The sequence below is a fragment of the Vipera berus genome (genome assembly GCF_964194415.1).
Source record: "Vipera berus genome assembly, chromosome: 1".
Lineage (NCBI taxonomy): Eukaryota > Metazoa > Chordata > Lepidosauria > Squamata > Viperidae > Vipera > Vipera berus.
In genome coordinates, this window is record NC_138202.1 from 243,412,447 (window position 1) to 243,424,964 (window position 12,518).

The 12,518-nt window shown below is 43.3% G+C and overlaps 1 protein-coding gene across 4 annotated transcripts in view; it reads right to left on the reverse strand.

Moving 5' to 3' along the window:
- RNGTT (RNA guanylyltransferase and 5'-phosphatase) overlaps nucleotides 1-12,518 on the reverse strand; it is a 122,629-nt gene that overhangs the window by 19,911 nt on the left and 90,200 nt on the right. For all 4 annotated transcript variants that reach the window (XM_081344852.1, XM_081344851.1, XM_081344853.1 and 1 more), the window contains one exon: nucleotides 7,583-7,683. In XM_081344852.1, the coding sequence (XP_081200978.1) occupies nucleotides 7,583-7,683 (101 nt within the window). The remainder of the gene's footprint in view (nucleotides 1-7,582; nucleotides 7,684-12,518) is intronic.

Genomic DNA, 12,518 nt, shown 5'->3' on the forward strand with positions numbered 1-12,518 from the left:
TTTCTTTTTTAAAAGGAGGGGGAAGGCAGATAGAAGAACAAGAGAAATGTAAGGTAGTATGATAACAATTATATGGATATCCCATATAACAGTATAATAGTAATTCATTAGAACCAGGTATACAAGGGTCATTAATTGCACGTAAGGAATAACATATCATATAATTCTGCATTAAGGTCCGTACTGGTGTTGTTAATGAGCAGAACATCAGAAGCAGAATGAAGTCCTGAACTGGAACTTGACATAATGATGTATGAATAAAAATAGTTATCAAAATTTGTAAGTGCATTAATGAACTCTATATAATCTATGGTTCAGATTTAACAGTCTACCAAGCCCCATATCCCCTATTAATCTATTAAATCAAGTATTTATTGTATTGACTGCTTTTCCATGGATGAGTAACTGCCATAGGTAGCATATTTTATCTTTTAATATACTGTAGCTCTAATTTTAAAAGTGACATTTTCATAAATTAAGAAGCAGAATCTTTTTCTGACTAGTTATTATTTTTCTTATTTAGTTGACCTACTTTCAAGACTAAGCCACTAATGAAGTTTTTGTACGTTTTTAATGAGTTGGGGCAATCTGTTTTCTAAAATTTTGGGAATCCAACATTATTTGTAAGATTTGTGATTGAAGTAAATACCTGGTAACAGAAATAATTGTCTTGGAATGTAATTTGATCTATATATTCTATAATGGATATTCTTCAGCCAAAGAAGAATAAAAATAAATTCCAGGCCTCTATTGGGTTTCTTTCATTAATTGGCAATACAGTACTACCAACTGCAAAGCAGTATCAAGCATAATGTATAATGTAATAATGTTCAGTTAACAGAAGAGCAGATTGTCTTGTGGCAGGATGAGATGTCCTGCTTGGGTCAGAGTTGTAAATTAGTCTCAAGGTTATGTCTTTGCCTATTTGCCAGATCCATGCAAAGTGTCACACAGACACTAGAAGCTTCCTGCCTAATTAATACAACTGACAGAAGGGATGTCTGCCTTTGGGGGGAAATACATAAAATTGACAGAACTGTTAGGTAATGGAGGAGGTTGTGTTTGTGCTGTGTGAGTCAGAGGAGGAATCTGCAGTTGAGGACCAGCAAGAGCAAAAGGATCAGAAAAAGCAATTGGCAGGGCAATCTGGCTGGAGAAAAGGACAGCAGTGTTTGCAAGGACAGATCAGGACTTTGACAAAGGTCCTGGAATTCCAAGAAATTCAGAAAAGAATTGTCTTCCCTTTTCCCATTCTCTTCTTAAAGCAAGTGAAAATAATTTGGCTGTGTAACAGAGTAAGCACACCAAGGTGTGCTAAGAAACACATGAATCAAAGAGAAAGAAATAAGACAGTTAAGTTACTAAAATGCTCTGTAAAGAAATGTCTGTATGAAAATGTTTGTACAATTTATTAAACAAAAGGAGGAGGCAGGGTGGGAGGGGTCAGAGAGAATAAGCACCATTTATTTAGTTGAAAAGCAGTGTAACATATTATTACGTAATTGTAATTTAGAGTACAGTGTGTACATATATGTGTGTGCCTGTCTGTCTAGAAAATTCCTGACATTTTCCCATCCTTTGACATTCCTGTTATCAAAAGGTACAGATTTCTCTGTACCTTTTTCCAGTACATTCTGACATGGTTCCATTTTAAAACCATTATACAAAAAACGTATTCCGAATGAAGAGTTCTGCAAAGTCTCAACCTCCTCTTCCAAAAAACTTTTGCAACGTCAGAAAGACATTGTTCCATGGGGGCTCCTTTTGTCTTCAGTAGATTCACTCCGCTTCCTCTGATGTGTTCTTTATGCTTACCTTTAAGCTACAATCTCCTTAGCATAAATGCTGCTTCTCTCTTTATATATCATATATAAAGATGATTCTATAATGTAACAATGGTTCCTCAACAATGTGTCATTTATAACACAGGAATAGTACAACTATTAAACATACTTAATACCTTCCAATAGCCTTTCATACTTTTCATAACAAGCAGGAAGAATCTGAATAGTATTGTTAAAGCATAGATGACAGAAAACTGCTAAAACCTACAATTTTTTGTTAGTTGGCCAATGCAAACTGTCCCATTTGAAGCTCTAAGGAAAAAAAATACACCTATAAGACAATAGCCTTGGTGGAGCAGTGGGCTAATGCCTCCTTAAGTAACACCAGCTGCCTGCAATTAGTGCAGGTTCGCATCCCACCAGGCTCAAGGTTGACTCAGCCTTCCATCCTTCCGAGGTAGGTAAAATGAGGACCCAGACTGTTGGGGGCAATAAGCTGACTTTGTAATAATGCCGCTTGGGGGGGGAAAGCCCTAATAAGCAGGCATATACATAGAATGAAGGCTATTGCTAAGCACATTGGTTTGTGCTTAAATTGTAAGCCGCCCTGAGTCTTCGGAGAAGGGCGGGATATACCGTATATACTTGAGTATAAGCCGACTCGAATATAAGCCGAGACCCCTAATTTTACCCCCCAAAAATGGAAAAAGTTATTGACTCGAGTATAAGCCGAGGCTGGGAAATGCAGCAGCTCACCTTATGCTCCTCTCCAGAGATCTTCCCTCAGCAGCGGCCGGCAAAGTAGCTCGCACGCGAAACAAGCCTGGCAGAGGAGCCGGAGCGGCGAGCAGAGGCGCCCGGCCCAGATCCTGCAAGGCCCGGCCGAGACGCGCCCCCAGCAGCGGAGCTGCTCCGGCTCCTCTGCCGGGCTTGTTTTGCATGTGAGCTACTTTGCCTGACGCTGCTGGGGTCGCGTCTCGGCCGGGGCCTTGCAGGATCCGGCCCGGGCGCCTCTGCTCGCCCTCAGCAGCACCTGGCCCGGAATCACATGCGAAACAAGCCCGGCAGAGGACCGGAGCGGCGAGCAAAGACGCCCGCCCGGATCCTGCAAGGCCCCGGCCGAGACGCGCCCCCAGCAACGGAGCCGCTCCGGCTCCTCTGCCGGGCTTGTTTTGCATGTGAGCTACTTTGCCTGACGCTGAGAAGACCCGCTTGGGCACTCGGGTTGGTGTCAGTCTCCGCAGGCCCTTCTCGTTTCCAGGAACGTCAAGCGCGCTTGGCTCCCCACCCCCACGGCAGGGCAGGGCAGGGCAGGGCAGGGCAGGGCAGGGCAGGGCAGGGCAGGGCAGGGCAGAGACTTGCTCGCCCTTCTGACGGCCCTGAAGAGAAACGAAGGGCTTGCAAACTCCCCGTGAGAAGCTGGGCGAAGTGCGCGGCTGGGCGAGTGTGTGTCTGCGCGCATATTTACGAAAGAAACGCTCCGAGAGTTCTTCTTTCTCCGCCCCCTTGGGGGGAACTCTAGCTCAGGCTCGCTCGCGCGCAATTCTCTCTCTCTCTCTCTCTCTCCGCCGTGGCGATGGTGGGGCACCAAGGTAACCTGAGAACGCGGCAGGGAAGAGCCATATTTAACTACCCTGTTCCCTGCTTTCCGTGTGGCAGACCCGTATGTGCCAGCTCTCGGGTCTCTGGGGACTGGTGGCTGATTAGGCTGGGCCTTCGGCCATCCGCAGCTGAGGCGACGGTGGCGGCGGCAGAATCTGATGCCGAGGCAGCGGGAAAGAGTTTCTCAAAAGCCCCGAGGGCTCCCGAGGAAGGCATTGGGGAGGAGGAGCTTTGCACCTTGGAGACACGATGGAGCCGCTGTGACGGTTACTCCAGAGAGAGTTGCACGAAGCCAAGGCGTCTCTCTTCCTCCTCCTCACCGTTTCCTTTGCTTTTCTTCGTGCTTTTTATTCCTCTGCGGAACTCTGCTGCTGGATTTTTCAGCGACTGCTGTAGCCGCGCTTCTCTTCTCGGCTCCGAAAATAGGGATCCTGCAAGCTCCTCTGCCGGGCTTCTTTGCATGTGAGCTACTTTGCCTGACGCATCTCTAATGACTTCAACTTCGGGTGCTAGTTAGAATTTATATCCAGATTGCCTCTCAATTTACACACCCAGAGCCGAGAAGAGAAGCGCGGCTACAGCAGTCGCTGAAAAATCCAGCAGCAGAGTTCCGCAGAGGAATAAAAAGCACGAAGAAAAGCAAAGGAAACGGTGAGGAGGAGGAAGAGAGACGCCTTGGCTTCGTGCAACTCTCTCTGGAGTAACCGTCACAGCGGCTCCATCGTGTCTCCAAGGTGCAAAGCTCCTCCTCCCCAATGCCTTCCTCGGGAGCCCTCGAGGCTTTTGGGAAACTCTTTCCCGCTGCCTCGGCATCAGATTCCGCCGCCGCCACCGCCGCCTCAGCTGCGGACGGCCGAAGGCCCAGCCTAATCAGCCGCCAGTCCCCAGAGACCCGAGAGCTGGCACATACGGGTCTGCCACACGGAAAGCAGGGAACAGGGTAGTTAAATATGGCTCTTCCCTGCTGCGTTCTCAGGTTACCTTGGCGCCCCACCATCGCCACGGCGGAGGGAGAGAGAGAGAGAGAATTGCGCGCGAGCGAGCCCGAGCTAGAGTTCCCCCCAAGGGGGCGGAGAAAGAAGAACTCTCGGAGCGTTTCTTTCGTAAATATGCGCGCAGGCACACACTCGCCCAGCCGCGCACTTCGCCCAGCTTCTCGCGGGGAGTTTGCAAGCCCTTCGTTTCTCTTCAGGGCCGTCAGAAGGGCGAGCAAGTCTCTGCCCTGCCCTGCCCTGGGGGTGGGGAGCCAAGCGCGCTTGACGTTCCTGGAAACGAGAAGGGCCTGCGGAGACTGACACCAACCCGAGTGCCCAAGCGGGTCTTCTCAGCGTCAGGCAAAGTAGCTCATATGCAAAACAAGCCCGGCAGAGGAGCCGGAGCGGCTCCGTTGCTGGGGGCGCGTCTCGGCCGGGGCCTTGCAGGATCCGGGTGGGCGTCTTTGCTCGCCGCTCCGGCTCCTCTGCCGGGCTTGTTTCGCATGTGATTCCGGGCCAGGTGCTGCTGAGGGCGAGCAGAGGCGCCCAGGCCAGATCCTGCAAGGCCTCGGCCGAGACGCGACCCCAGCAGCGTCAGGCAAAGTAACTCACATGCAAAACAAGCCCGGCAGAGGAGACGGAGCAGCTCCGCTGCTGGGGGCGCGTCTCGGCCGGGCCTTGCAGGATCTGGGCCGGGCGTCTCTGCTCGCCGCTCCGGCTCCTCTGCCGGGCTTGTTTCGCATGTGATTCCGGGCCAGGTGCTGCTGAGGGCGAGCAGAGGCACCCGGGCCGGATCCTGCAAGGCCCCGGCCGAGACGCGACCCCAGCAGCGTCAGGCAAAGTAGCTCACATGCAAAACAAGCCCGGCAGAGGAGCCGGAGCAGCTCCGCTGCTAGGGGCGCGTCTCGGCCAGGCCTTGCAGGATCTGGGCCGGGCGCCTCTGCTCGCCGCTCCGGCTCCTCTGCCGGGCTTGTTTCGCATGTGATTCCGGGCCAGGTGCTGCTGAGGGCGAGCAGAGGCGCCCGGGCCGGATCCTGCAAGGCCTCGGCCGAGACGCGACCCCAGCAGCGTCAGGCAAAGTAACTCACATGCAAAACAAGCCCGGCAGAGGAGACGGAGCAGCTCCGCTGCTGGGGGCGCGTCTCGGCCGGGCCTTGCAGGATCTGGGCCGGGCGTCTCTGCTCGCCGCTCCGGCTCCTCTGCCGGGCTTGTTTCGCATGTGATTCCGGGCCAGGTGCTGCTGAGGGCGAGCAGAGGCGCCCGGGCCGGATCCTGCAAGGCCCCGGCCGAGACGCGACCCCAGCAGCGTCAGGCAAAGTAGCTCACATGCAAAACAAGCCCGGCAGAGGAGCCGGAGCAGCTCCGCTGCTGGGGGCGCGTCTCGGCCGGGCCTTGCAGGATCTGGGCCAGGCGCCTCTGCTCGCCGCTCCGGCTCCTCTGCCGGGCTTGTTTCGCATGTGATTCCGGGCCAGGTGCTGCTGAGGGCGAGCAGAGGCGCCCGGGCCGGATCCTGCAAGGCCCCGGCCGAGACACGACCCCAGCGTCAGGCAAAGTAGCTCGGCCGCGCGCAAGTCCTCGGTAAGTTCTTTTTTTGTTGTTCACTGGAGTATAAGCCGAAGTGGATTTTTCGGCCCAAAAAGTGGGCTGAAAAATTCGGCTTATACTCAAGTATATACGGTAAATGGGATTAAAATAAAAATGGGATTTAAAAAAAATATAAGAATTTATATCTAAGGTGGCAATGATCTGCACTACTTTTCAAGCATATCTCTCTTTGATGAGATATCAGTTTCAAAATTTTTGAAACCACTACTCTAAATGTGAAAGTCTGAGCTACAGTCATTTGCATCAGTTTGATTGATTCCAAATTCATAAAGCTGCCTTTAGAGCACAATGATGCTAGCTAAAACCCAACAACAGTAGTGTCACTGCACGTTTTTTTTATGTTCGTCAGAAAGTTCATTTCTAACTGTACATTTCCCCTGTTCTCTGCACCTGTTGTGATAACTTATCTGGTAACCATAGTGAATCCCATATGACTAGCTATGTTATGGTTTCAGTCTGTTTAGTGCGCATGTCTAGAGAAAGTTCTGAGTTGTTATCTGTATTGTTTTTTTTCTCTTTGCTGTTACTGACTATTACGTTAGGATGTAGCCCAGCTAGCTCTGTATAATATATATTTAGTTTTTATATTTTTGTAAGTAAAAGGTATTTAGTAAGATTATGCGTCGTGTTTTTCTTGCCTTCCTGCAAGCATATCATGCATTCTCTGAAGCACGGTCCGTCGCCCTCTACAAAGGTGATTGTTACCTTGACATCAAAATGATTCAACCTTCAATTTTTCAATAGCAAGATTGGCCGTGATCAAAGGAAAATATATGTAATAAAAATTATATACTTCTGTTCATACAATGGGATTTTCCAGAGCTTATTTGAAAAGTGGTAGGGGAATCAAACTGATACTAGATGCAATTTAGTGACTGAATGCTATACTTTCTAAGCAACATCTTGGTGGACTACTTCAACAGATCTACAGCCCAACAGAAAAACATCCGAAACTAAAAGAAGAAAACAAGAACAAATAACTGTTCACAGATTTATATTCAAGCACTGCAAGGGAGTTTGTTGCATTATGATTTATCAATACTGCATTTTAGGTGTTTTTAAAAAGTTTGAGAACGCAGGTAATATTCAAGTTATGACCACTCATTCAGCCACCATTCAAAGTTACAATGATGCTGAACAAGGTGGACTCACAACCAGCCCTCCAATTTCTGGCTGTCACAACATCGCCCCAAGATCATAATCTGGGCACCTGGTGAAAATTTACTTGGTTACTTTACCTCAGTATCTGGAATTGAGTTAAATACTTTCCATCTCTTTACATTGGAGTTTTTATGGGCTTCATAGTATTTGATCCATCTGCTTCCTACTAAGCAACAGGATGTTTTAAACAATTGTGCATATATGAAAAAAGGGAAAATTAAGATACCATGTGAATTTCTTCCCCAGAGTCACTTTCTGCCCAGGCTTTTTATTTCTCTTGAGCTTCCTTCTCAAGCAATTGTCTTCATCTACTGTTCATGTGTTAGGTCTGGGCTCCTGAACCCAGAATGATTACCTTGCCTGATAAATCTCTTCTTACGCTAATCAATTTTGCCTTTTTTCTTTCTACTAGCAGCTCATTTCTGGTAATAAGTTCTTCATGCAAAGCATACATACCCTTCTCCAACAACTCTTGCTAATTTTAGACGAAAATCCACTGAATTTAGACTGGGTGGCTTCCATTTCAAAATGTCATCACATCGTCCAGGCTTGTATTTCTTAAAAATGAAGAGGAAAAATTAAAGAAAGTTTATTTGTTTGCTTAAAAGCCATTATTTAATAACCTGTTAAATCTTTGAGGGAAAATAGTTATAAAGTCATACTTGTATCATCCTTTCTTAAGATGTATAACACAGAAAGCATTACAATTAGTACCTGAAAGATGTTTATTAAGGTTCAGTAGTTTAGTGATTAAGGCATTGGCTAGCAACCAGGAGACTATGACTTCTAGTTCCACTTTAAGCATGAAAAGCTGGCTGGGCCAGTCACTCTCACTGCAAATCACCTCACATGGTTGTTATTGTGGGGGAAATAGTAGAAGAAAAGAGTATTAGATAACCAGCTTGAGTTATTTATAAAAATAATAAAGGCAGGATATTAAGGGTTTATTAAAAATCTTGTTTCCATATGTATAATGCAATATACATTATTCATATTATTCATTTTAATCTTCTGAGGGTATTTATTGGGGAACTCATCTGGGTTGGACATAGTGAAGTAAGAAAATTCCCCACCTTTTTCAATTCCAGACAGTAATCAGACTTTGATTTTTTAGGTGTCAGATTGATTGATAATTCATGAATAAGAATGCTAGTAGTATATTTAAGACTATGTGGCAGACATTCCAAAGTAGCAAATTAAAGAGAAGAAACCTAATGACAAGAAGCAATGGATAGAAACTAATCAAGGAGAGAAGCAACCTAGAACTAAGGAGAAACTTCCTGACAGAACAATTAACCAGTGGAACCACCTGCCTCCAGAAGTGGTGAATGCTCCAACACTGGAAGTTTTTAAAAAGAGACTGGACAGCCATTTGTCTGAAATGGTATAGGGTTTCCTGCTTGAGCAGGGGGTTGGACTAGATGACCTTCAAGGTCCCTTCCAACATCATCATCATCATCATCATCATCATATTATTATTATTATTATTATTATTATTATTATTATTATTATTATTATTATTATTATTATTATTATTATTATTATTATTATTATTATTATTATTATTTAATATTATCTGGAAGAAATTCCACATGGTTTTGGGAAGGTAAATAAATAATCATTATAATATTGGTCAACATATTGTTATGTCCAGTTAGACATACTGAAAGTCACTGAAATCGATGTTTTTACACCATTGAATCAACTGTGCATAAAAGCTGTTTAAGCTGATGCTTGAATCATATGGTTTTCATTGTATCCAATTTCCTTTTTTTCTGCACTATTAAATAGATAAAGATAGTAAAAAAAGAATAGACTTTCTCGCAATAGTAGAATTCAGGTTTACCTGGTAAAAATCAACATGATTAACTGCCCTGGAGATAGAATTATCTTTCATAAAGCAATCTTATACCTGTTAAGAGTGATCATTAAATTAAGTATGTGTGTATATAAATGCCTAAACTGTAATAACATAGATATTTGATTTCTTGTACCTATTGCCCCACAATTCTGTATTGTCTGCATCTTCTGCATTTCATTTCTCTTAAATCTACTGTTTATCATTCTTCCAGCCACGGGCAAATTCTCCTTAGATAGAATAATATTTCAGAGGGCAAATGAAATTGTCTATATTCCTTGATCATAGCTGATTTCATAAATGTATCAAACAGATGTCAGAAAAATCTGGTCTATTATTTCTGCTCTGCCCTCAAGTTTACAGTGATATGTTGCCCAGCTTCTTGCTTAGCATTGTCACTCCAGCCAGGTGCAGATATGATTTTTAATTAGATTTCTTGTATAAACTTTTAAACCAGTGGAGCAGACTGTCTCAAAAGAAATAAATGATGCCCTTGTATGTTCCATTATACCATATTTGATTATTCCTATTATGGCAAGCGCATTACTGTCTAGTAGAATTTCTAAGGTATAGATTGAGGGCAAACATTTTATTTGCATGCATTATTATTTCCCTAGGTAATCAACAACCTTTTTGTAAGGCAGGCTACCTAACTGGCTTCTCTCTCAAACCACAATCTCTTCAGGCTAAACTTCAGATCAGCTAACACTGAGTAAAACCTTACAAGGAGTAGTTTCAACCAGAGACTCCAAGAGTTGACTTATTAGATGGAATTCTAATCACTGAATAGTTGTAAGAGTTAATGTTATGACAGCTGTAGTTATATATTCTGAAATATGCTAGTACATGAAAATCTTCTATCTAGACACTTATTGAAGCTATATTTGGCTTAGCTAGATCACACTGATTAGTAACCATTTTCCTGCAAGGAGGCCTAAAATAGCTACAGATTTTTCATACATTTTTAATGAACATCCATGTTCTTAGCATGTCGAGAAAAATACTTGATACCCTCTAAGTTGAATTCAATAGATTCCATGCCACAGGCCCCGATTCCAACCTGTTTTTAACTGATCATAACAATGCCATATAACACACTAACTAAAAGACGATAAATAACTTAATGCATGCAATATAGGGAGGTATCTCATGCACTGGTAATATGGATATACATTAAAGGACCAAGCATGGTCTAGTACACCAGGAATCAAATATTAAAATTCAACACATCGTTACATTTAGCAGCTAGTCAAACACATATATTAATGGCATCAGTTATTTAATCATTATTGTAATATGGTTAGAAAACAATAACAGAGGGAGGGAGGGAGACATTATTTACAGTTAGTTACAGTACAGAAAAAACAAAACAAAACCACATAGAAAATGTTTCATTATGAGCTCAGTGAAGAACAAACAGAAACTGCATCTTCTGCATTTTTATTGTTGTTCTCCAGTAACAGCAAGATTAAAAAAAACAGCCACCTTTTACCTTCTCACATATTATTTATCCCCCTCCTTCACAAGCCTTTTCTTATTTGTTGTAGGATGAAGAGGCATTGTTTCTTTCAAAAAATAACTGGATTAAGCATTTCAAAAAGAAAAATGGAAGCCTTGATGAGGTAAAATTGGCACTGCTTTATCTCTATCCTCAATCATGCTAAAACTTGTGAAGTTCTTCCTTGAACTATAATAAATGGTAACTCTCAGAAATCATTTAGGTGGCAAAGGTACCTTTTTTTCTTTTATGTCTTAACCAAGTTTCAGCTTTCAAGGGCTGTTTAGTTTCATCTTGTTTACTGACAGCCATAAATATTCAAAATCAGGACTTAAAGAAGTGTAATTTAAATGTACTTGATTACACAATAATTTTCAAGCATACCATTGTATTTCTGTTGTCTGAACATTTCAAACAGCCCTACTTTTAAGGATTAGTTTTCCATTGCAAAGAAAACAAGTTATTAATATTTGGAAACCAATGCTGAACAATTTCAGGAAGACACAGAAATGAGGAGCAGACACAAATCTCCCATAGAACAGAATGCAGTAGTCTAGAGAATATATACCATCTTCCCTAATTCACATGCTGTGTAATATTTTGCCACATGCACTTCCACAGTCCCGTGTCCTGCTTAAATGAATGATGGAAGGTTTTACAGACCACATGGCAGCAAATAATTAAAACTGGTCACCTGAATAGCATTACTGTAACATTGCATTGCTTGTTTGCTCCACTAAAATGCATAATCGTAAAAATAAAATAAATCTACTCAGTTTATCAAGTACATATAAGTTTTCAACTAAAAAAAGAAGACTTTATTTACTGCAGGGGAGAAAACATTTATACTTAGAGGCAGATAGTTCAATTTGGGAGAGCTTGCCATCTCTCAGTATAAATTTTTTTTATCTCTTTTGCAGGCCCTGTAAAAATCTTCCAAGGAACATCAGGTTTTTCCAGAATACAATTTGAAGACTAGCTAATCTAACAGCCCATTTGATTTTAAGGAAACAATACAAAACGGCCAAAGATATCTGACTAATAAGACAGATCAGAGCTCATGTTGACATTTCAGTTATTAAATAAGTATCTTTCGTGCCACAGTTTCTGCCAAAAGCACAGTTTTCCCACACTGACACTCATGTCCAGGAAACAACTGCTTGCAATTAATTAATATGTAATATGAGGATGGGGGAGACGCATGGGCACCTGAGCGCTTTTGTCCATGTAATGAGTTCTTAAACTGATCACAATCCATGCAAACCCATTTGAATTGACATAATAACTAAGTTATCAGATGCCTTCATCTCTATTGTGAACAGATGCATTTCTGTAGTGACTCCAGTACCTGAAAAGATTTATTCCAGACCAGCAGTTAGAAGATAATTAGTGGCAGTTTCCTAACTGCAACATCAAAGTACTGACTGTTGGTCATTTCTATATATTTTTATTTATTGCTTAATATTTTTTTTCATGTCATAGAAAATATGCCAGTTGCTGGGAAATACAAACAGGAGACTGTTCTCATGTTCATATCTTGCTTTGGGATTTCTCATATTTAGCATCTGGTTCACAACAGTGAGAATTAGTATACGGAATTAACAGGTTCTTTAGTCCGACCCTACAATGATTTTACATTTTTAACAAGTAATACATAGCGCTGTAAAGGTAATCTCTGAGTTACAAACGTTCACTTAGTGCTTGTTCAAAGTTATGCAATAAGCGCCCCCTAGTGTTTACAAGCAACTCCCAAAATTATGAATGTTGCAGCACCACACCAGTTGTTTGCCCTTACAAACGATTGCAGAGGCTCTGCAACATTCGCCCTATAACACACACACACACACACCCGCTCCACACAATTGCTCACCCCTCCCTGCCACACCGGACTTATTTACCTTGCAAAAATCCTCTCTGCCGAAGTTTCTCCTCTGCTGCTTTAAGGGAGAGAAGAGTCAATGGAAACGTCTGAGTGCTGTAATATTGCGTGAGTTCAGGACCCCATTCTCTTTTGCAGAGAATGAGTGCCTGAACTC